This window comes from Amblyraja radiata, chromosome 4, assembly GCF_010909765.2.
Source record: "Amblyraja radiata isolate CabotCenter1 chromosome 4, sAmbRad1.1.pri, whole genome shotgun sequence".
Classification (NCBI taxonomy): Eukaryota; Metazoa; Chordata; class Chondrichthyes; order Rajiformes; family Rajidae; genus Amblyraja; species Amblyraja radiata.
This window is the reverse complement of record NC_045959.1, coordinates 40294995-40316688: the sequence shown is the minus strand read 5'-3', so window position 1 is coordinate 40316688 and position 21694 is coordinate 40294995. Positions and strand designations below refer to the sequence as shown.

The 21694-nt window shown below is 44.6% G+C and overlaps 1 protein-coding gene across 1 annotated transcript in view; it reads right to left on the bottom strand.

Annotated features, from left to right (window-relative positions):
* The window catches only part of znf704 (zinc finger protein 704), a 144911-nt gene continuing 123217 nt past the window's right edge, over window positions 1-21694 (bottom strand). The window contains exons 8-9 of the mRNA XM_033019230.1: window positions 3608-3705; window positions 1-1847 (exon numbers count right to left, since the gene is read on the bottom strand). Of these exons, the coding sequence (XP_032875121.1) occupies window positions 1736-1847; window positions 3608-3705 (210 nt within the window). The 3' untranslated portion in view covers window positions 1-1735. The remainder of the gene's footprint in view (window positions 1848-3607; window positions 3706-21694) is intronic.

Here is a 21694-nt window from a genome sequence, read left to right as displayed (position 1 = left end):
AATTACATCTCTATTGTTCAGAAAGTATTTTAAAGCATATTTAATATTTTAGGAGAAATGCAAATCAACACAATTTTAAAATTATTTGTCTGGTTTCCTCGTTTATCAAAATAGCTGCTTCAATGGTATGATGTTTCCGATCACTTAATTCCGTACAATCATCAATCTGAGGCATTTTGCTCATGGTGTTACAGCCCAGTTTATCAAAAACAGTTGAACCACATGCTATTTCCTGCAGTGGCAGCTTTATTTGGCTGGGTGTAATGAAAGATATATATCCTTTCATTTTCACACAGGAGATTGGTTTCCAATTTTCTGTAAGAAATGGCTTATATGCATGTTGACATTTCAATACCGTATATCATTTTACCAGCCAAGAGAAATGCCAACAATTTATGGGTAATTTTCATCCTCACTGCCTGCTTGGCAATAAAATGGAGTAGGTAATTACTTGTTACAGAATCAACTTGATTTTATCTCCATTAATTTCAGATACATTCTTCAGAGGGTGAGCTTTTCATTCCGACAACTCACTTCCTTCGTGCTTACTGTGAACATTCACACCACTGTCTCGCCATAGGTTAGGTGTGTTGCCGCCACACCGAGAATGTGTTGTATAAGCTTACAAGTTAGAGAGGACTGCAGCCAACATGACAAACTTTAAACAAACCCTGGTACCCTCCAGTGGTAAAGTTACAAAAAACAGGCATCAGTTCAATTGCACATTCCTTGTTCAATGATCCAGTTCAATGCACATCCCTAACAAGTCCACTAGTTTGTAATCAAAACTACGTAGCTGTTTGTTACTTTTTTTTGCAATTAAAAACAAAGGTCCTTGGCTGGTGTTCCACATTGTCTTTTTTTATGTTGCAACACATCAATTTTGCTTTCCATGAAGATTTTCACACCGGTGGGAAGAAATGATTTCATCCTCCATTCCACAGATCCCACTCTTGCAGTTCCCTCTCAAACTCCCAGAAGATAAAGACATACATTCTAAAGCCTTCAATTGGATGCAATAATCCACCTATTCACTTTGCTCATGTACAGTAAATAGCTGATGCAAAGAACATATAAGAAACACCGGTGGAAGATAATATTTTTTACCAGAATTGTGAAATGCGGAACTTGTTATTGCATTGAGTGTCTGGAACAAATAACATAGTTTAAGGGGAAAGGTAGCAAATGCATTAGGATAAAGTGGAAGGGTATGTTGATAGTATGAGATGAAGTTGGGAGAAGACTTGTGTTCTATACAGAATGCTTTGTTCCGTAAAACTTTAAAGAAATTGCATGTAATACTAATCAAGAGAACAGTGAAATCATGGCAAAAATATTAACCACATTAATGCTTCATTGGTTTGAAATATGTTCACAACCATCGTGCTTCCTGAGAAGCCTCCACGACTAAATAATAAATTTGCAATGCAGTATTCTTCATTTCCTGGTCAGTCAATACTTCAAACCATTAAAGAAGCATGTGCTTCAGAACTGCCTCATCACTCGAGTCCACTTGCTCACAGAATGAGATTTCCATGTAATGTATCTTCCATCACTGATATCTGAGTAGCCTGTTTGCCGCTCAGTTCCACATAGACTTCTTTTAAGTGCAACTCGTTTGATATGAATGTTGCTGCTACATTTATACATTTATTTAAAAAAGTTTAGTGCTCCAAAATACTATTCTTAATAGCTGCCCAAAAATTTGTCTCAAAAGGCCTTTCACAACTCGTTTCTAATCAATAAATCTTTGACAAGCTTTCTTCCAACGGCAGGCAGTACACCACATATCCCGGTTTTCCATACCATACACTTTTCGGCATTTCTTTCCTTCCCCACGGATTTTTCTGGAAGTGAGAATAAAAACAAATTTATATTGGTGCTTGGAGGATCTATCCCTTTTAAGTACACCTCTTCTAATGAAAATCAGTAGAACAATTGACCATTAAAGAAAAGGATTAAAGAAGGCATTAATTAAAGAAAGGCCTGGATCGAGTGGATATGGAGAGGTTGTTTCCACTAATGGGAGAGTCTAGAACCAGAGGGCATAGCCTCAATAAAAGGATGTACCTTTAGAAAGATGAGGGGGAATTTCTTTAGTCAGAGAGTGGTGTATTTGTGGAATTTATTGTCACAGATAGCTGTCGAGGCTAGGTCTTTAGATATATTAAGACGGAGATTGACAGATACTTGATTAGTAAGGGTGTTAAGGTTATGGGGAGAAGGCAGGAGAATCGGATTGAGAGGGAAAGATAGATCGGCCATGATTGAATGGCGGAGAAGACTTGATGGGCCGTATGGCACTACTACTGCTCCTATGACTAAAAAACGTTTGAAGACCATCTAATCAAGTTACACGATCACAAATCACTCAATGTAGAAAATCAAATGAGGTAATTTCATTTGTGAACATTTCTGTTGTTTCTCATTAAAATATTCAACTCATGTTTCATTTTCTTAATTTAATTGAAGAAGTAATTCTCAGTTGAAGTTAATTGTATTTGCTTATATAGTATCAGTCACTGTTCTCCAAAAGTAACAGACAAATTACACTCAGTTGTTTTAATGTAGTACGGCACTATGGACTAGAAAATCAATGATAACCAGTTATTTTAAACTTCCTGTGAACTGCAGGCTAATGAACATTTTGTTTAGAGCTGATTGTTGGGTCTAAAATTCAAAAATGTGCATGAAGCCAAAGGCATTGTGTGTTACTGGAAATATCTTGTATTCAGAAAATTTGTCCCTCACAATTGAGGAATGTAAAGGGATTAGCGGATTGCCTTAACCAGGATGGGAGTTGAAATGAGGGCTGGAGGTTGTTAGGGAGGTCAAGATAAGGTTTATGTTCCACGGTGGGTGGGCTGAAGTGGAGGGAGGGTGCTGGATTAGTGCTTGGGGTAATTTTGTTGATGTATCAGAATACGGTTTTAGGAAATCGTAACGAGCAAGAAAATAATATTATTCATGGGGAGACCTACTCGAGGCTGCTTTCATCAGCTGAATTATATGGGCTGGAACATATTCAGCCACATACCCCTGCAATGATGATGAAGTAGGCTTCACATATTCAGGAAAGTTTGCCGCTGTGTTACAAGACTACAGAGAAAAGTCACAGAACTTCTGGCATATATGGCACAATATTGTGTTCACTGTTAACCTCTGTCTCGTCTGGAGATTTGCATTTAGGAAGTGCAGAGGAACAGAAAAGAAAATTGCAGACTCTGCAACTTGCAACGTCTCAGATTTTCCTTTAACTATTATTTTTTATTAAAACTAAGTCCTTTAGCACACATAATTATGCTGCCAGCTATCATAGTTCTAGATGCACATTAATACAGTAATTTTATTAATAATAAATGTTCAGAATAATATACAGAGAGGAAGCTTCTTCAATTCAAACAAGAAAAAGATCATTAAAATATATTTAATATCCTGACCATAGGTCACAATTTTATTGTGTCCCTCTATCATATATGTTTTATGGGTAAACATTTTAGACTACAACTCTACCATAATTAAACCAATGTGTCTTGAACTGTTTGATGTTGGTTTTGACGATGTAACAGATTTATTATACATTATGAATGAGCAATGTGTACTGTACCTTGCTCCAACAACAGGTCTCGGTGGAGAGGGTTGTGAAGAAAGGGGCTGTTGACGTTGTTCTCCAGCACCCACGGAATGATTATGGGTCGGTGAAACCTGGCACACACAAAAACATCCCATCAGTCTCACTCACCTAATGCCCCTGTCCCACTTAGGAAACCTGAACGGAAACCTCTGGAGACCTTGCGCCCCACCCAAGGTTTCCGTGAGGTTCCCGGAGGTTCCGGTCACACTCCATGAGTCACCAGAGGTTTTGGTCACTTGCCTGGAAAGCCTCGACCGAAGTGTGAGCTGCATCTACTGATCAAAGATCCTATAGGATCTTTGCTGCCGACCGCACACACACACACACACACACACACACACACACACACACACACACACACACACGCACATCGCGAAGGTAGGGGACAGGGACAGCAGAGGAGCGCTGTCTGCAAAATGAAGAGGAAGGAGAACGGCTGCCACAGAGCACAGTAAGTCCTTTAGAGAGCGCGGGAGAGAAGGGGAAAGAAGGGGAGAGAAGGACAGAGAAAAGGAGAGAGAAGGGGAAGAGAAGGGGACAGAGAAGGGGAGAGAACGGGGGAGAAGAGGAGACAACAGGGGGGAGAAGGAGTGGAGACAGTTTTAAGAAGTTTAATAAAGTTAGCGGGCATTTTACCTTCCGGCGGATCTTCTAGGTCTAGATCCTATAGGATCTTTGCTGAAATCAAAATGGCCGGTCAGCGAAGGAGATTGCCTTCGACTGCCTGTAAGTAAATAGCAACCCCACTCCACTGGCTTCGACAAAACGGCAACCTATTTTTAGTCGAGGCCGGTTTCGTTTTTTTTGAAATAATCGCAGGAACATAGAAGAAGCCGCGACTACGCAGAAACCACTTTCCACCAATAGGGAGAGTGACCAGAACCTCCGGGAACCTTACGGAAACCTTGGGTGGGGCGCAAGGTCTCCATAGGTTTCCATTCAGGTTTCCTAAGTGGGACAGGGGCATTAAATCCAGTGAGTAGTATTCAGTTGCAATGTTACATTACATTGCAAAAAAAAGTCTCTAAATAAATCAAAGATTGTAAAATGAATACATTCTAACATGGGTGTTAAAGGTACCAATTCTTTTGGAAATATAGGGATGTGTTTCCTGCCATATGTTCATCAAAAGACTCTGACATTTCCAAGACAATAGAAATGAACAAGACTTCTTTCAGTTTTCTGTTCCTCATATGAAACAAGCCTCATTGTTAGTTGGAGAACTAAATCAATCCCAACAAGCATTTTGATAGCAGAGCCCATAGATGTCTGATGAAATTACAACTGTGCAAAATGATGTAACTTTGTCTATTGGTCATTTTTAATTAGATTTGTAAAATGTAGTTTTCAGAATTTACGAAAACGAGTCATGATCTAAATAAAGTAAATCAAAGGCCTCTTTATGATGAGATCTAAAAAGATAGTGTTGTATAATTTTCTGTTGCATAGTTATTTCTCTCTGGTCTTGAAAACTTATACAGCGATACTTCAACCATGCAGTGTTTAACTTGTGGCATCTATGTTAATGTACAGATGATTACATCAAGCTAATAATGTAATTAGAGCACCTTCACAATGTTCTGCCCCTCCTCCATAGTAGGTTGTCAGCTGCAGACCACCACCTTTTTTAATTAATGCAGGGGATCTGGATATTACTGATAAATCTCAGCTATGATTCACCCCTAACTGCCCCAAGGAGGTGGTGACGTCCTGCCTCCTAGGACTGAAGCTGGTGAAGAAAAGAGTTTCATAATCTTGATTTAATGACAATGGCAATGTAGAATTTTGCAGGGTAGAACTTAATTTGGTGGGAAATTTGTGGGTGATGTTTCAGAATGTCTGGGGACCTTGTCCTTAAAGGTGGTAGAATTCAAAGATGTGACTTGCTGCAGCCGGTGGTTATGTGTTGTTAGTAGGAGGAGTCAAAGCCCTGTCCCACGGTACGAGTTCATTCCAAGAGCTCTCCCGAATTAAAAAAAAATCAAGCTCGTGGTAAGCACGGGGAATGACGTAGCGGGTACGTCGGAGCTCGGGGACGTCTCTTAGCGGCTCGTACCGCTAACGGCAGGTACTCAGGAAGACTCGCTAACGCCAGGTAAGCTCGGGAATATTCGTGAAGATGTTTCAAAATGTTGAAAAATGTCCACGAGAGCGCCGAGTACCGACGAGTGGCCATTACCATAAACCTCCGAGTTCGAATCAAGGCAAACTCGGGAGCGCTCTTGGAATGAACTCGTACCGTGGGACAGGGCTTTAAATGTTGAGCTTCATCTCAATTAATGTTGAAACTCAGCCAGGCAAGTGGAGAGAGAGGGTTCTGTAACATCCCTGCATGGTCTGTAGATGGTGAAACAGTTTTGAGAGTCACACCACGGAATGCTCACCCTCTGACCTGTTCTTGGAACTACAGTATTGATTTAGTACATTCAATTAATTCCCTTTATCTTACAATCCCCTGAGAAAGTTCATGCTCCACTTTAAATGTATGAGCACAGACATTAGATTGGCACTCAGCGATGCACAGTGGAAATGCTGTGCTCTCAGAGACACGTACATGGGCTGAAATGTTAATCTTGAGGCTCTATATGTTCTCAATAGAAAGTCAGACCCAAGGCATTATTTTGAAGATAAGACTATCCAGTTTCTTGGCCAATATTTATCCCTGAAGCAGTATCACTGAAGAAAATCACTGATCAGAGGGGCTCAGCTTGAAAGAACTCTAAATCTGCCTGTATCCCCACAGGGGGCTGTTGAGTTTTTTCCGCATTTTTCTGTCCATTTTAGATTTTCAACATCTGCGGCTGTATTACATTTACACTAAAAATAACTTAGCTGGTCACTTCTACACTACTCTTCTTGAGAGCTTGCTGTGCACAATGTGGCTGCCTTTTGTTCTAAGAATACAATAACAATCATACATCAATAAAGTTCTCTGTTAGCTGCAAGATACTGTGCGATGTACAAAGATCCAGAAAGGTGTAAAATTGAAGCATGCAGGTTTAACACTGATTTACCGTCAACCCCTACAATCCGAACAAAATTACAAGAGCTCAATTGAAATTCCCTGAGCGGCCACAGATGGCGTTGCGAGTGGAGAGCGCTCTTTCCGGTCATGTCTCTCTGTCATGAAAGAATCAACTATGCTCTCAATCTTCTCTCCTAACTTTCGCACAGACAATACAGCAAATCTTCGTTTTAATGACTCCCTTATGACAGGTGTCAGATATAGCGGACGGAACTGCCGACCCATCCCCGACTCGCACCGTCTCACTGACCGTTTAGAGCCCCGGTACTGACCCTACCCCTGACTCTCAAGGTGCACCAGCGAGCCCTTCTTCATCTACCGAAAGGACCCAAAGTGTTGGAGCAATTCAGCAGGTCATGGGAAGTGTGTCATTAGCGGGCCAAGGGTGTATTTTCATTTCATTAACGGAGGATCCAGAAAGGCTCTGGAACCGTCGGTGTTCAACGGCGGCACGGTGGCGCAGCGGTAGAGTGTTGTCTGTACGGAGTTTGTACATTCTCCCCATGACCGCGTGTGTTTTCTCCGAGATCTTCGGTTTCCTCCCACACTCCAAAGACGTACAGGTTTGTAGATTAATTGGCTTTGTATAAATATAAATTGTCCCTAGTGTGTGTGGGATAGTGTTAGTGTGCGGGGATCGCTGGTCGGCGTGGACTCGGTGGGCCGAAGGGCCTGTTTTCGCTCTGTATCTCAAAACTAAAATTAAACTAAACCGGTTCTTTATTGCTTCTTTCTTTTCAAAAAAACAATTTATGGGGTAATATTTAACCATTGGTTAAGTAGTAAACTGAGTGGATCACTCAGCCAGCACCATAGCAGACTCTATGATGCGTGGGAATGTGCTAATATAATCTGATATCTAAATGTTTTATTGCCTACCATCACAATTGATGGAATACCCCAAAGAAAAGAAAGTAGAAGCAATTTTGACATTGAAAGTCCAATGCATGGAGCACACAACTTCCTCAACTAACTCTGGCATATCCTTGGCTACACATGACATTGAGTCCTGCATGAGCAACAAGTTCCTCCATTTAAGTTTAAGTGTACGCCAAAGGGGGCAGGAGATAGCTCTGGAAGATAATATTAAGGAGAAGCCAAAGTGATTTTATAAGTACAGTAAGGAAAAAGGTGTAACTAGAGCGAGAATAGGGCCCCTCACAAACCAAAGTGGACATCTATGTGTAGAGCTGCAGGAGATGGGCAAGATCCATGAGTACTTCTCTGCTTTTACCGTGGAGAAGATCACGAAGGCTTGGGAAATTGGAACAGTTAATGGAGATGTCTTGAGGACAGTCCGTATAACGGTCAAGGAGATACTAGACGTCCGGCATTATAAAGGTAGATAAATCTCCTGGGCCTGATCTGATATATCCGAGGACACTGTGGGAAGGTATAGAGAAGAAACTGGGGGAATCCTGGCTGAGACATATGAATCATCGTTAGACGCAGGTGAGATGCCAGATGATTGGAGGGTGGCAAATGTTGTGCCTCTATCTACGAAAGGTTGCAAGGAAAAGCCTGGGAACTATAGACCAGTAAGCCTAACATCTGTGGTAGGTATGTTACTGAAGAAGATTCTGATGGATAAGATATATATGCATTTGGATAGACATGGGGCTGATTAGGGATAGTCAGAATGGTTTTCTAAATGGGAAATCCTGTCTTACGAATTTGATTGCTTCTTTTGATGCATGGTATGCTACCCCAAAAGGTTAGATCGCATGGGATCCAGGAAGAGTCAGCAAACTTGATCCAGAATTGACTTCATGGAAGAAAGCAGAGGGTGGTGGTGGAAGGGTGTTTTTCGGAATAGAGGTCTGAGGCGCGTGATGTGCCTCAGGGAATGTGCTGACCCATATTTGTTTGTGGTTTATACAGTGCATTGAGAAAGTATTCAGACCCCTTCACTATTTCCTCATTTTGTTACATTACAGCCTTATTCTAAAATTGGTTACAGTCATTTTTTTTATCATCAATCTACGCACAATACCTCATAATATAAAAGCGAAAACAGGTGTTTAGTAATTATTGCAAAATAATTAACAATAAATAACTGAAATATCACATTTACGTAAGTATTCAGACCCTTTGCTGTGACTCTCAAAATTGAGCTTTGGTGCATCGTGTTTCCATTGATTATCCTTGAGATGTTTCTACAACTTGATAAGTCAACAAGTGGTAAATTAAATTGATTGTACATGATTTGGAAAGGCACACACCTGTCTATATAAGGTCCCACAGTTGACAGTGCATGTCACAGCAAAAAAACAAGCCATGAAGACGAAGGAATTGTCTGTAGACCTCCGAGACAGGATTGTGTTGAGACACAGATCTGGGGAAGGGTATAAAACATTTTTTGGAGCATTGCAGGTCCCGAAGAGCACAGTGGCCTCCGTCATTCATTAATAGAACTTTGAAACCACCAGGACTCTTCATAGAGCCTGGCCAAACTGAGCAACCGGGGGAGAAGGGCCTTAGGATAGAGACTTACTAACATATTCAGGGAGGTGACCAAGATGGTCACTCTGACAGAGCTCCAGAGTTCCTTTGTGGAGATGGGAGAAACTTCCAGAAGGACAACTATATCTGCAGCACTCCACCAATCAGGCCTTTATTGTAGAGTGGCCAGACAGAAGCCACTCCTCAGTTAAAGGCACATGACAGCCCACTTGGAGTTTGCCAAAAGGCACCTAAACAAGATTCCCTGGCCTGATGAAACCAAGATTGAACTCTTTGGCCTGAATGCCAAGTGTCACGTCTGGAGGAAAACAGGCACCGCTCATCACCTGGCCAATACCATATCTACGGTGAAGCATGGTGGTGGCAGCATCATGCTGTAGGGATGTTTTTCAGCGGTAGGAACTGGGAGACCAGTCAGGATCGAGGTAAAGATGAACGGAGCAAAGTATAGAGAGATCCTTGATGAAAACCTGCTCCAGAGCGTTCAGGACCTCGGACTGGGGCAGACGTTCACCTTCCAACAGGACAACGACCTAAAGCTCACGTCCAAGACAACGCAGGAGTGGCTTTGTGACAAGTCTGTGAATGTCCGTAAGTGGCCCGGCCAGAGCCCGGACTTGAACCCGATCGAACATCTCTGGAGGGAACTGAAAATAGCTGTGCATCAACACTCCCCATCCAACCTGAGAGAGCTTGAGAGGATCTGCAGAGAAGAATGGGATAAATTACCCAAATACAGGTGTGCCAAGCTTGTAGCGTGATACCCAAGAAGACTTGAGGTTGTAATCACTGCCAAAGGTGCCTCAATAAAGTACTGAGTAAAGGGTCTGAATACTTATGTAAATGTGATATTTCAGTTATTTATTTTTAATTATTTTGCAAAAATTTCTAAACACGTGTTTTCACTTTTTTATTGTGGGCTATTGTGTGTAGATTGCTGATAAAAAAATGAATTTAATCCATTTTAGAATAAGGCTGTAACGTAACAAAATGTGGAAAAAGCGAAGGGGTCTGAATACTTTCTGAATGCACTGTATCAGTGATCTGTGTGAGAATATACAAGGCATGATCAGTAAGTTTGCAGATGAGACTAAAGCAGGTGGTATTGTAGATAGTGAATTGCAGCAGGCCGGAATGAAATGGCCAGCTATTCCTATCACATCACCAGAGCAAGTTAACTTGAAGATCTCATGAAGCTGGACCTCAGGTCTGGAAATGAAGCAGTGAGCTGAGCCCATAGGGAACGCTTACATTTGGCTGAACGTGAAATTGGTGCCCCGCTTGACCCCGCATTTAGGTTAATGAGAAATTTAAACCCCCATGAGGTGCGGCCCAGTGTCTGCACAAACCAGAAGATGGGGATGCAAGCCCGGAATGGCGTCGCGTGCACAACGCGAGGCTCTGCGTCTCCGTAGTATTAGTAATTTAGTTATTTGTCTGTTAATCATTACCTTAGTTTTCGCCCGGAGCACCGGAGCGAAGACTCTATACAGCCGTCAGGAGCTATTAGAGCTCGGCCGTCTCTGCAAAACGAGCCCCCGATGCGACTTCCAACTGCCGCCGGAGCTCTCCAGGACAGCGTGGTCTAGTGGGCCAGCTTCCCCGACGGGTAGTGCCCGGAGGCGGCGCAGGGACCGCAAACAAAGACGTGGGAAGCGGGGAGGACATCGAGCTAGGCTGAAATTAAATCCTCACCAGCCAGCTCTGCCCAGCATTTTCCTCGCGAATGTCCGATCCTTGGTGAGTAAAATCGATGAACTAAGGCTGCGGATCACCTCACATAAACGGATCACTGACTGCAACGCCATGGTCTTCACTGAAACATGGCTCAACGGCAACATCCCGGACAACGCCATCGAGCTGGAGGGGCGCACTGTCTTCAGGGCCGACAGAACAGCGGAGGACTCCGGTAAGACCAAGGGCGGCGGACTGTGCATCTATGTGAACAACTCGTGGTGTACGGACGTCGTTAGGATTGGTGGCCACTGCTCTGCTGACCTGGAATACCTGATGCTAAAGTGCAGGCCCTTCTATTTGCCAAGAGAATTCTCATCGACTGTTATCACCGCAGTCTATGTACCCCCGGACGCTAATGCCAGGCTAGCAATGGAAGAGCTGCAAGCTGCTATCAGCAAAAATCTATCTGCTCACCCAGAGGGGGCATTTATTGTTGCTGGTGATTTCAACCACTCCGACCTCAAAACTGTACTCCCCAGGTTCCATCAGCATGTTTCCTGCCCAACCAGAGGAAACAATATTCTGGACTTAGTTTACACGAATATTACCGAAGCCTACAAAGCCCTCCCCCTCCCCCACCTTGGTCAGTCTGACCACCTCTCTCTGTTCCTGCTCCCCAAATACACACCTCTGATCAGACGTGTGAAACCTACCACGAGGACAGTCAAGGTCTGGCCTGAGGGGGCTGTCTCTGTTTTACAGCAGCAGTTTCAGCAGACAGACTGGAGTCTGTTTGCTACCCAGTCCACCTTCAATTCACAAGTGGACATCAACTCATACACCTCAACAGTTATGGACTATATAAAATTCTGCACCGATAATGTCACTACACACAAAGAAATAAAGACCTTCCCTAACCAGAAGCCGTGGATGAGCAGGGAGGTCAGACTCCTACTGAAGGCTCGCGATGCCGCTTTCAGATCTGGCGACGCTGAGGGATACAGCTCATCTAGGGCCAAGCTGAAAATGGGAATTAGGAATGCCAAACTCAATCACAAACGGCGGATTGAGGAGCACTTCCAAAACAATTCTGACCCCAGGCGCATGTGGCAAGGAATCAAATCCCTTGCCGATTACCAGAAAGTTAACACCCCTCCCCCAGACAACGCCACCCTTCCTGACGAGCTAAACAATTTCTATGCTCGCTTTGACCGTGATAACAAAACCCCAGCCATCAAAATTGCTCCACCCCCAAATGAACAACCCCTCAGTCTCTCCACCTCTGCTGTACAAGATGCACTGAGCAAGGTGAATGAGCGCAAAGCTGCCGGCCCCGATGGCATCCCTGGCCGGGTGCTTAAGGCATGTGCTGGACAACTATCCCAAGTCTTCACCGACATTTTCAATCTGTCACTGGCCCAGGGTGTTGTCCCCACTTGCCTCAAGACATCAACCATCGTGCCAGTGCCCAAACAGTCAGCCACAGGGAGCCTCAACGATTTCCGCCCAGTGGCACTCACCCCTGTCATTGCTAAGTGCTTTGAGCGGCTGATCTTGGCTCACCTCAAAGCCAGCCTCCCCCCCACACTGGACCCCCATCAGTTTGCCTACCGGGCCAACAGGTCTACAGAGGATGCCATAGCGGCGGCCCTACACTCTGCCCTGACCCACCTGGACAACAACAACTCCTACATCAGGTTGCTGTTCATTGATTTCAGCTCCGCTTTCAACACTGTCATCCCCGCCAGCTTGATCACCAAACTCAGCGGGCTTGGCATCTCCACCTCCCTCTGCAACTGGACACTGGATTTCCTCACCAACAGACCACAGTCTGTTAGGGTCAACAACCTCAACTCCACCACTATAACACTGAACACCGGCGTGCCACAGGGCTGTGTGCTCAGCCCTCTCCTCTACTCCCTCTTCACCCACGACTGCATCCCTAAGTACGGATCCAACGCCATCATTAAGTTCGCTGACGACACCACGGTGGTAGGACTGATCAGTGACAACGATGAGTCAGCCTACCGAGAGGAGGTCCAGCACCTGACAACCTGGTGTGCCAATAATAACCTCGTCCTCAACTCCAAGAAGACGAAGGAACTTATTGTCGACTTCAGGAAGGTCAGAGGGGGCAGACATACCCCCATCCACATAAACGGGACTGAGGTGGAGCGCGTCTCCAGCTACAAATTCCTCGGGGTACACATCTCGGAGGATTTGTCCTGGTCCCTCAACACCTCCAAGCTGGTCAAAAAGGCACAGCAACGCCTTTACTTCCTGAGGAGGCTCAAGAAAGCCCACCTGTCCCCCCAGATCCTGACCAACTTCTACAGGTGTACCATCGAGAGCATCCTGACCGCCTGCTTCACGGTATGGTACAGCAGCTGCACTGTTGCGGACAGGAAGGCACTACAACGGGTGGTGAAAACCGCGCAGCACATCATCGGCGCCCCGCTCCCTGCCATGGATGCCCTCCACCGAAAACGGTGTCTGAAACGAGCTGGGAAGATCATTAAAGACCCCTCCCACCCCAATCATGGACTGTTTGCCCTCCTCCCATCAGGGAGGCGGTACAGGAGCCTCAGGTCTCGTACCAGTAGGATGAGGAACAGCTTCTACAATCATACCATCGCATTGCTGAACTCGGAGTCCCGCCGATAGATTCCTCCGGTCCCTCCGTCCCCATTGTTTAATTATTTTGCATTTTCTATTGTTCTGTATCCTCTTTTAAAAAAAAATTCTATATTGCACTACTACGGACTGACGCAAAACTGCATTTCGTTGTACCCATACTCAGTATTTGTGCAATGACATTAAAGTTGAATTGAATTGAATTGAATTGAATTGAAAAAAAAAAAAGCCAGTCAGAATGCTGCAATATGGATCATTACATTCAGTGTGACTCCTCCACAAATGTGTAGCTGATACATGGTTACTACTGGCTACAGAGGTGGGTTAGCATCTAGCCTGTGCCTTGCAGGTTTGGAGTGAAAGCTCTATCACTCCATATCCTATCTTATATTTCAGTGGAAACACTGACAATGGGTTGAGGGGCCATCCTCCAAGGGCATTTCTTCAAGCAAGCTTTGACCACATCCACGAATCTTTTCCCTTGTCTAAACTCTCAACTCTAAACCAGGTATGCTCCGAACGTGCCATTAACTCCTGAGAATCCCTAACCCATGAGCACTCAAAATGGACAAGGGTAATTAGGAATGGTTAAGAAGGAACTGCAGATGCTGGAAAATCGAAGGTAGACAAAAGTGCTGGAGAAACTCAACGGGTGCGGCAGCATCTATGGAGCAAAGGAAATAGGCACCGTTTCGGGCAGAACCCCTTCTTCAGATGTAGGGTGGGGGGGGAGCGGGAAGAAGAAAGGAAGAGTAGGAGCCAGAGGGCTGAGGGAGCCCATGGATCAGGAGCACACAGAGGCATTGTGTAAATACAGGAAAGGGTCACTTAATGGACTATCCACCGGCTGCCCTGACAACCACCTCAAGAATCTGAGGTCCCCGTATTGGACTCATCAGTCACCTAAGAAGCCACAAAACTGGATTCGGAGCAAGTCATCCATAAACCTGACTAAGAAGAAGACTATTGAAAAACGTTTTGTGAATGCCCGTCATTTGAAGGCTTCCCTTTCTTATGTCTCATGATTTAAAGGTCATTTGAGAAGCAAATACTGACTAGCGTTGATAAAAGAAAATCATTCTAATTCATATAAATGTTCATTTGTTCAACAAAGCTGAAGATTCATTCAAATTATTATAATGAAAAGAATCAAAACATAGATTTTATGTACAATAGCAACCGACATTTAACTATGAAGCCACACTCATTAGATCTCAGTATCTGGAGAATACATAATGAGCTTTTGATTTAGTTCAATTTTGCCAGGGGGATTGAAGTACAATACTACAGCGCAGCACTGCCTTTTAGACAGACGTTCATTGTACATATCGTAATTCTCAAGAGCTGACAAATATTCTCATTAGTATGCTCCAATGGGCAAAAAATGATAATTCAATGAGACGAGAACAATTACTGTAAATCACAGTGCTCATACCAATAACCGTGCTTTCTGCAGAGCAATGGGTAAGCATCTGCACTATATTAAGTGTCTCCATCTGAACTTGGTAAAAGGACTGAATATGAATGTATTGTGCACTATATATTTTTCATAGAAATCATTGAAATCAACAACAGCTCAACCAAAATTGTCACTGTACTGAATGAACACATTTTCAGGACATTGTAAGTCATTATTATATGACATTGTAAACTGCTTTTGCAGATCAATGACACAGCAAGAACAGAGTGTTTTTCAAACTATTCCTGGAAGGGTTATGTTCATAGTTATTGTAAATCATTCACACCACCACTGCTATTTTCCATGATATTGATGGTCGTCCTCCCTGTATTCCTCACAAGCATTGAGATAAAAATCAATGGCATTTCAGCGATTTGGATGAGAATGTAAAGGCATGATTAGTACGTTTTTAGTTGACACTAAACTGGGTGGTATCGTAGACAGTAAGTTTAGTGAAAGGAGTTTAATAGTAAGATTAGACGAGAACTTACCAGTTTGAAGATTAATCGTTATTTTATGAGCGATTACGTGAAGAAGGCCGTCAGCCTGCATGCGCGTCAATCTTCAAAGCAGCGGTGTGAAATCACAGATAACAATTGTTGAACTGAACATAGTAAGATTAGAGAAGACTAGAACTACCAGATGATCTTTATGATACGAGGGTTGGGAGTGGAGGGCACGTAATTGCTCATCGTAACTCCTCATAAAATAATGATCAAACTTCGAACTGGTAAGTTCTCGTCTAATCTTACTATTTTACTTCGGAGTCATGTGAGTGACAACGTGAAGATTTTAAAGCGCTGTGATTTCATTGTATTGTATTGTATTGTATTGTATTCAAATTTATTGTCATTGTCTCAGTTAGAGACAACGAAATGAATTTCCCTTACAGGCAGTATCATAAAAATAAAAATAAATAAATAATAATAAATAATAAAACATATTAAAAATAAAATAGCATTTAAAAAAAAAGCACAAACACTGAAAGTCCACGACACAACATAACACAGTGGCACCAAGGTGAGGAAGGCACCATAGTCCAGCCAGCCTCCCCTCCGTTCTTCCCAGATGTTCACTCGTGGTCGAGGCCTTCCTAGCACCCGCAGTCGCCGCCCCGGGTGGCCCGATGTTCAGGCCCTCACGCCGGGCTGGTGGAACGCCGACGCCGATCCCCGACGGTGAACATCCTCCTCCTCAGCGGCCCGGACCTCCTGATCAGCCGCCTCCCGCAGCTCCCGAGTCCGCAGCTCCCGAGTCCGCAACTCCCGAGTCCGCAGCTCCCGAGTCCGCAGCTCCCGAGTCCGCAGGCCGAGCAGAGTCGCAGGACCCCGCGCTGTCCATCAGCGCCGCCCGCGTTGGGAGCTCCGCAAACCGCAGCTCCATGATGTCGGTGTAGCTGGTCCAGCACTCCGGGCTCCAGACGGCGATCCCCGGTAAGGCATCGCCAGCCCCGCGATGTTACAGCGCTGTCCCGCCGCTGCTGGAGCTCTGGTCGATCCCGGCAGGAAAGGCCACGCCAATCCAGTAGGTAGGCCGCTGGGGGGGGGGGGGCGAGGACGCGACTCGAATAATAGTCGCGTCTTCACCAGGAAGCGGCTGAAGGACGGTATCCCCCGTACCGTACCCTCTTCCCCCACATCAAAACACAAAAAAAACACAAAAAAAAACACTTTTACATCACTAAATAAACAAAAAAACAAAAAGATACCGCTGCTGGCACCAGCGCCACCGGAAGTACAACACGAACTGGTGTATGCCATGAACACGAGTCCACACAACACAACTGCATCAGTTGACCACAGATGAGTGAACATTAAAAAAGCATTCAGACATGGCATAGATTTAAAACATGCTGATGCTTTTAAATGTACAAATAATAATAATAGTAACCCCTTTCATCCAGGAGGAAACTATAAAACAGAACCTAAAATAGAGTTGGCAAATACCCCCGGTCTGGCAATGGGTTAGTTATGAAATGATTGGAAAGGTTTGTTCGTTTGACCATCCTGCAGCCGCTAGGATGTGGTCCAGCGGAACGTCCATAACCCTTGCTGCTGATGTTGTTGCAGCCCTGGTGGAGTGATATTTGAGACTGTCAGTGTTCACTCCTGCACAAGCCAGACCCCGTTTTAACTACCTGGAGGTGGTCTGTACTGATACCTTTTTATGAGGTTTTATGTAGCTAACAAACATAGCTAGTTCAGAACCTCTAAGGCTCTTGGTGACCTTATCATACTGTTGTAGATGTGTGATCACACACAACCGAAGATCAATAGGGTATGCCAAAACCTCTAGTTTGAAACCTGATGCCTCTGGTCTGCTCTGCTTGACTAAGTCATAACATAAAATGTTATTTTGCCTACAGATGTAACCATCTTGTCCAGTCGTAGCTTATGCAACGACTGGATCCATTGCGCTGTAACCAGCGCCATGAGCATAACCACTTTGTAAGTGAGTTTGACCAAGGACAGGGATGTAGTTGGAGCCCATCGGCGAAGCAGCGTCAGCACAATGTCAACATCCCATATCTCTGAGTCCCTGGGCCTGGGAGATTTTGAGTTGAAGATACGTTTCATAAATTCTGCTATCGGGAAGAAGGTGCAGAAAACCCTTGTTTTAACGGACCCTTTTATCCTTGATCCATGACTATCCTTGATCGGACTTTGCTGGCTTTACCTTGCGCTAAAAGTCATTCCCTTATCCTGTATCTGTATATGAATGGCTCGATTTTAATCATGTATTGTTCTTCTGATGACTGGTTAGTACGCAACAAAAGCCTTTCACTGTACCTCGGTACGTGTGACAATAAACTAAACTGTTGTAGTAGACCGACCAGCTGAAGCACCTCACTGCTCGCACCGTCTCTCCTATCGTTTATGGCCCCTGCTTCGGATGCCACCCCCGACTCGCAAGGTGTAACAGCGAGCCCTTCTTCACCCACCGCATGGTTTGGTGGCACGGCTGTAGTTGCAGCTCATGTTGTAGCCACTAGGGACAGCGCATTCTCTCGAACCACTGCCTCCGACAGGATGCGCTCGGTCAACATGAGGCTTCCTGCCTTCCCACATGCCCCTGCTCCCTGTCGGCCATTGGTTTTCCGCTCCCCGCTCGAGTGTCGCCATCTACTTCTTAGACAATAGACAATAGGTGCAGGAGTAGGCCATTTGGCCCTTCGAGCCATTCAATATGATCATGGCTGATCATCCCCAATCAGCACCCCGTTCCTGCCTTCTCCCCATATCCCCTGACTCCGCTATATTTTTAAGAGCCCTATCTAAATCTCTCTTGAAAGCATTCAGAGAACCTACCTCCACCGCCCTCTGAAGCAGAGAATTCCACAGACTCACCACTCTCTGTGAAAAAAAGTGTTTCCTCGTCTCCGTTCTAATGGCTTACTCCTTATTCTTAAACTGTGGCCCCTGGTTCTGGACTCCCCCAACATCGGGAACATGGTTCCTGCCTCTAGTGTGTCCAAGCCCTTAACAATCTTATATGTTTCAATGAGAAGCCCTCTCATCCTTCTAAACTCCATAGTGTACAAGCCCAGCTGCTCCATTGTCTCAGCATATGACAGTCCCGCCATCCCGGGAATTACCCTTGTAGACCTAAGCTGCACTCCCTCAATAGCAAGAATGTCGTTCCTCAAATTAGGGGACCAAAACTGCACACAATACTCCAGGTGTGGTCTCACTAGGGCTCTGTACAACTGCAGAAGGACCTCTTTGCTCCTATATTCGATTCCTCTTGTTATAAAGGTCAACATGCCATTCGCTTTCTTCACTGCCTGCTGTACCTACATGCTTACTTTCATAGACTGATGTACAAGGACCCCCAGATCCCGTTGTACTTTCGCTCTTCCCAACTTGACGCCACTTAGATAGTAATCTGCCTTCCTGTTTTTGCTACCAAAGTGGATAACCTCACATTTATCCGCATTAAACTTCATCTGCCATGCATCTGCCCACTCCCCCAACCTGTCCAAGTCATCCTGCATTCTCATAGCATCCTCCTCACAGTTCACACTGCCACCCAGCTTTGTGTCATCTGCAAATTTGCTAATGTTACTTTGAATCCCTTCATCCAAATCATTGATGTATATTGTAAATAGCTGCGGTCCCAGCACCAAGCCTTGCGGTACCTCACTAGTCACTGCCTGCCATTCTGAAAAGGACCCGTTAATCCCTACTCTTTGTTTCCTGTCTGCCAACCACTTCTCTATCCATGTCAGCACTACCCCCAATACCATGTGCCCTAATTTTGCCCACTAATCTCCTATGTGGGACCTTATCAAATGCTTTCTGAAAGTCCAGGTACACTACATCCACTGGCTCTCCCTTGTCGATTTTCCTAGTTACATCTTCAAAAAATTCCAGAAGATTAGTCAAGCATGACTTCCCCTTCGTAAATCCATGCTGACTCGGACCGATCCTGTTACTGCTATCCAAATGTGCGGCTATCTCATCTTTTATAATTGACTCCAGCATCTTCCCCACCACCCATGTCAGGCTAACTGGTCTATAATTCCCCGTTTTCTCCCTCCCGCCTTTCTTAAAACGTGGGATAACATTAGCTACCATCCAATCCACAGGAACTGATCCTAAGTCTATAGAACATTGGAAAATTATCACCAATGCATCCACGATTTCTAGAGCCACTTCCTTAAGTACGCTGGGATGCAGACCATCAGGCCCTGGGGATTTATCAGCCTTCAGTCCCATCAGTCTATCCAACACCATTTCCTGCCTAATGTGGATTTCCTTCAGTTCCTCTGTCACCCCAGATCCTCTGGCCACTACTATATCAGGAAGATTGTTTGTGTCCTCCTTAGTGAAGACAGATCCAAAGTACCTGTTCAACTCATCTGCCATTTCCTTGTTCCCCATCATAAATTCACCTTTTTCGGTCTTCAAGGGTCCAACTTAGGTCTTATCTAATTTTTTCCTCTTCACATACCTAAAGAAGCTTTTACTATCCTGCTTTATATTCTTGGCTAGCTTACCTTCGTACCTCATCTTTTCTCCCCGTATTGTCTTTTTGGTTATCTTCTGTTGTTCTTTAAACATTACCCAATCCTCTTGCTTCCCACTCATCTTTGCTACGTTGTACTTCTTCGCTTTAATTTTTATACTGTCCCTGACGTCCCTTGTCAGCCATGATCGTCCCTTTCTCCCCTTGGAATCTTTCTTCCTCCTAGGAATGAACTGGTCCTGCACCTTCTGTATTATTCCTAGAAACACCTGCCATTTTTGTTCCACTGTCATCCCTGCTAATGTATCGTTCCAGTCAACTTTGGCCAGCTCCTCCCTCATGGCCCCATAGTCCCCTTTATTCAACTGCAACACTGACACCTCCGATCTACTCTTCTCCCTCTCCAATTGAAGATTAAACCTGACCATGTTATGGTCACTGCCTCCTAATGGCTCATTAACCTTGAGGTCCTTTATCAAATCCGGTTCATTACATAACACTAAATTCAGAATTGCCTTCTCCCTGGTAGGCTCCAATACAAGCTGTTCAAAGAATCCATCACGAAGGCACTCTACAAAGTCCCTTTCTTGGGGTCCAGTATCAACCTGATTTTCCCAGTCTACCCGCATGTTGAAATCTCCCATAACAACCACAGAATTACCTTTACTACATGCCAATTTTAACTCCTGATTCAACTTGCGCCCTTTGTCCAGGCTACTGTGTGGGGGCCTGTAGATTAGTCCCATTAGGGTCTTTTTACCCTTACAATTCCTTAGTTCTATCCATACTGACTCCACATCTCCGGTTTCAATGGCACCCCTTGCAAGGGACTGAATTTCATTCCTCACCAACAGAGCAACCCCACCCCCTCTGCCCACCTGTCTGTCTTTTCGATAGGAGTTATACCCTTGAATATTCAGTTCCCAGCCCTGGCCCTCTTGCAGCCATGTCTCAGTAATTCCCACAACATCATACTTGACAGTGTCTAACTGAGCCTCAAGCTCGTCCACTTTATTCCTTATACTTCTCGCATTCATATACAGTACTTTGACCTCCGTATTCACTTCCCCCCTCGCAATTGGCCATGACCTTACTCTGTTGTCCATTCTCAAGCTTTCCTTCCCATTAATTCGAATCTTTTGTAATTTTTCCTGTGGCCACTTCCCCTTCTTCTCCCGTCATTCTGTCCAATGGTCCCCCCCCCTTCAACTGCTGCTTCTTGGTGTCGGCGCCGGCTTTGTTCCTCTCCCTGCTCGACTGCCGCCCCCAGCTCCTCCTCCCATTGCTCTGGCCACTTGGCCTCTCCCCCCCTCTTGCAACCTCGTCACCTCCTCCTCCTTCTCCCCCGAGAGTCGCCAGCATACTTCACCTTGGAAGCGGCAGCGCGTTTGCAATCAAAGCAATTTTAATCCATGGCTACCTCCGATACGCATCAGTCATATTTCAAATTAAACTAGTGTCCATTGCTACTCATACAATTACCCAACAAGGACATGGCTACACATGAGCTACTTCAAAATGTGAAGCAAGTTGGTTTTGGAACATCGTTTGCTCATAAAAAGTTAACACTTTGCCTTGCAGTGAGACCTTCTGGCCAATCATTTGCTGACAGTATTCAGCTGAGCGACCGTGAAATCATGTGAGCTATAACAGGTCTAAGAACATTAGCATGAATTCCCAATATTGTCGAAAAAGATTACTAATAACTAGGTGAGGCAATTATTTACTTAATACATTTTATGAAAAGGTAGGTTACGATTTCAAATCCTTTAACAGAGAGGACCTCACTCTCTTAATGCAATTAGCCCCCTTTAACTGCTAATTACATTAATTC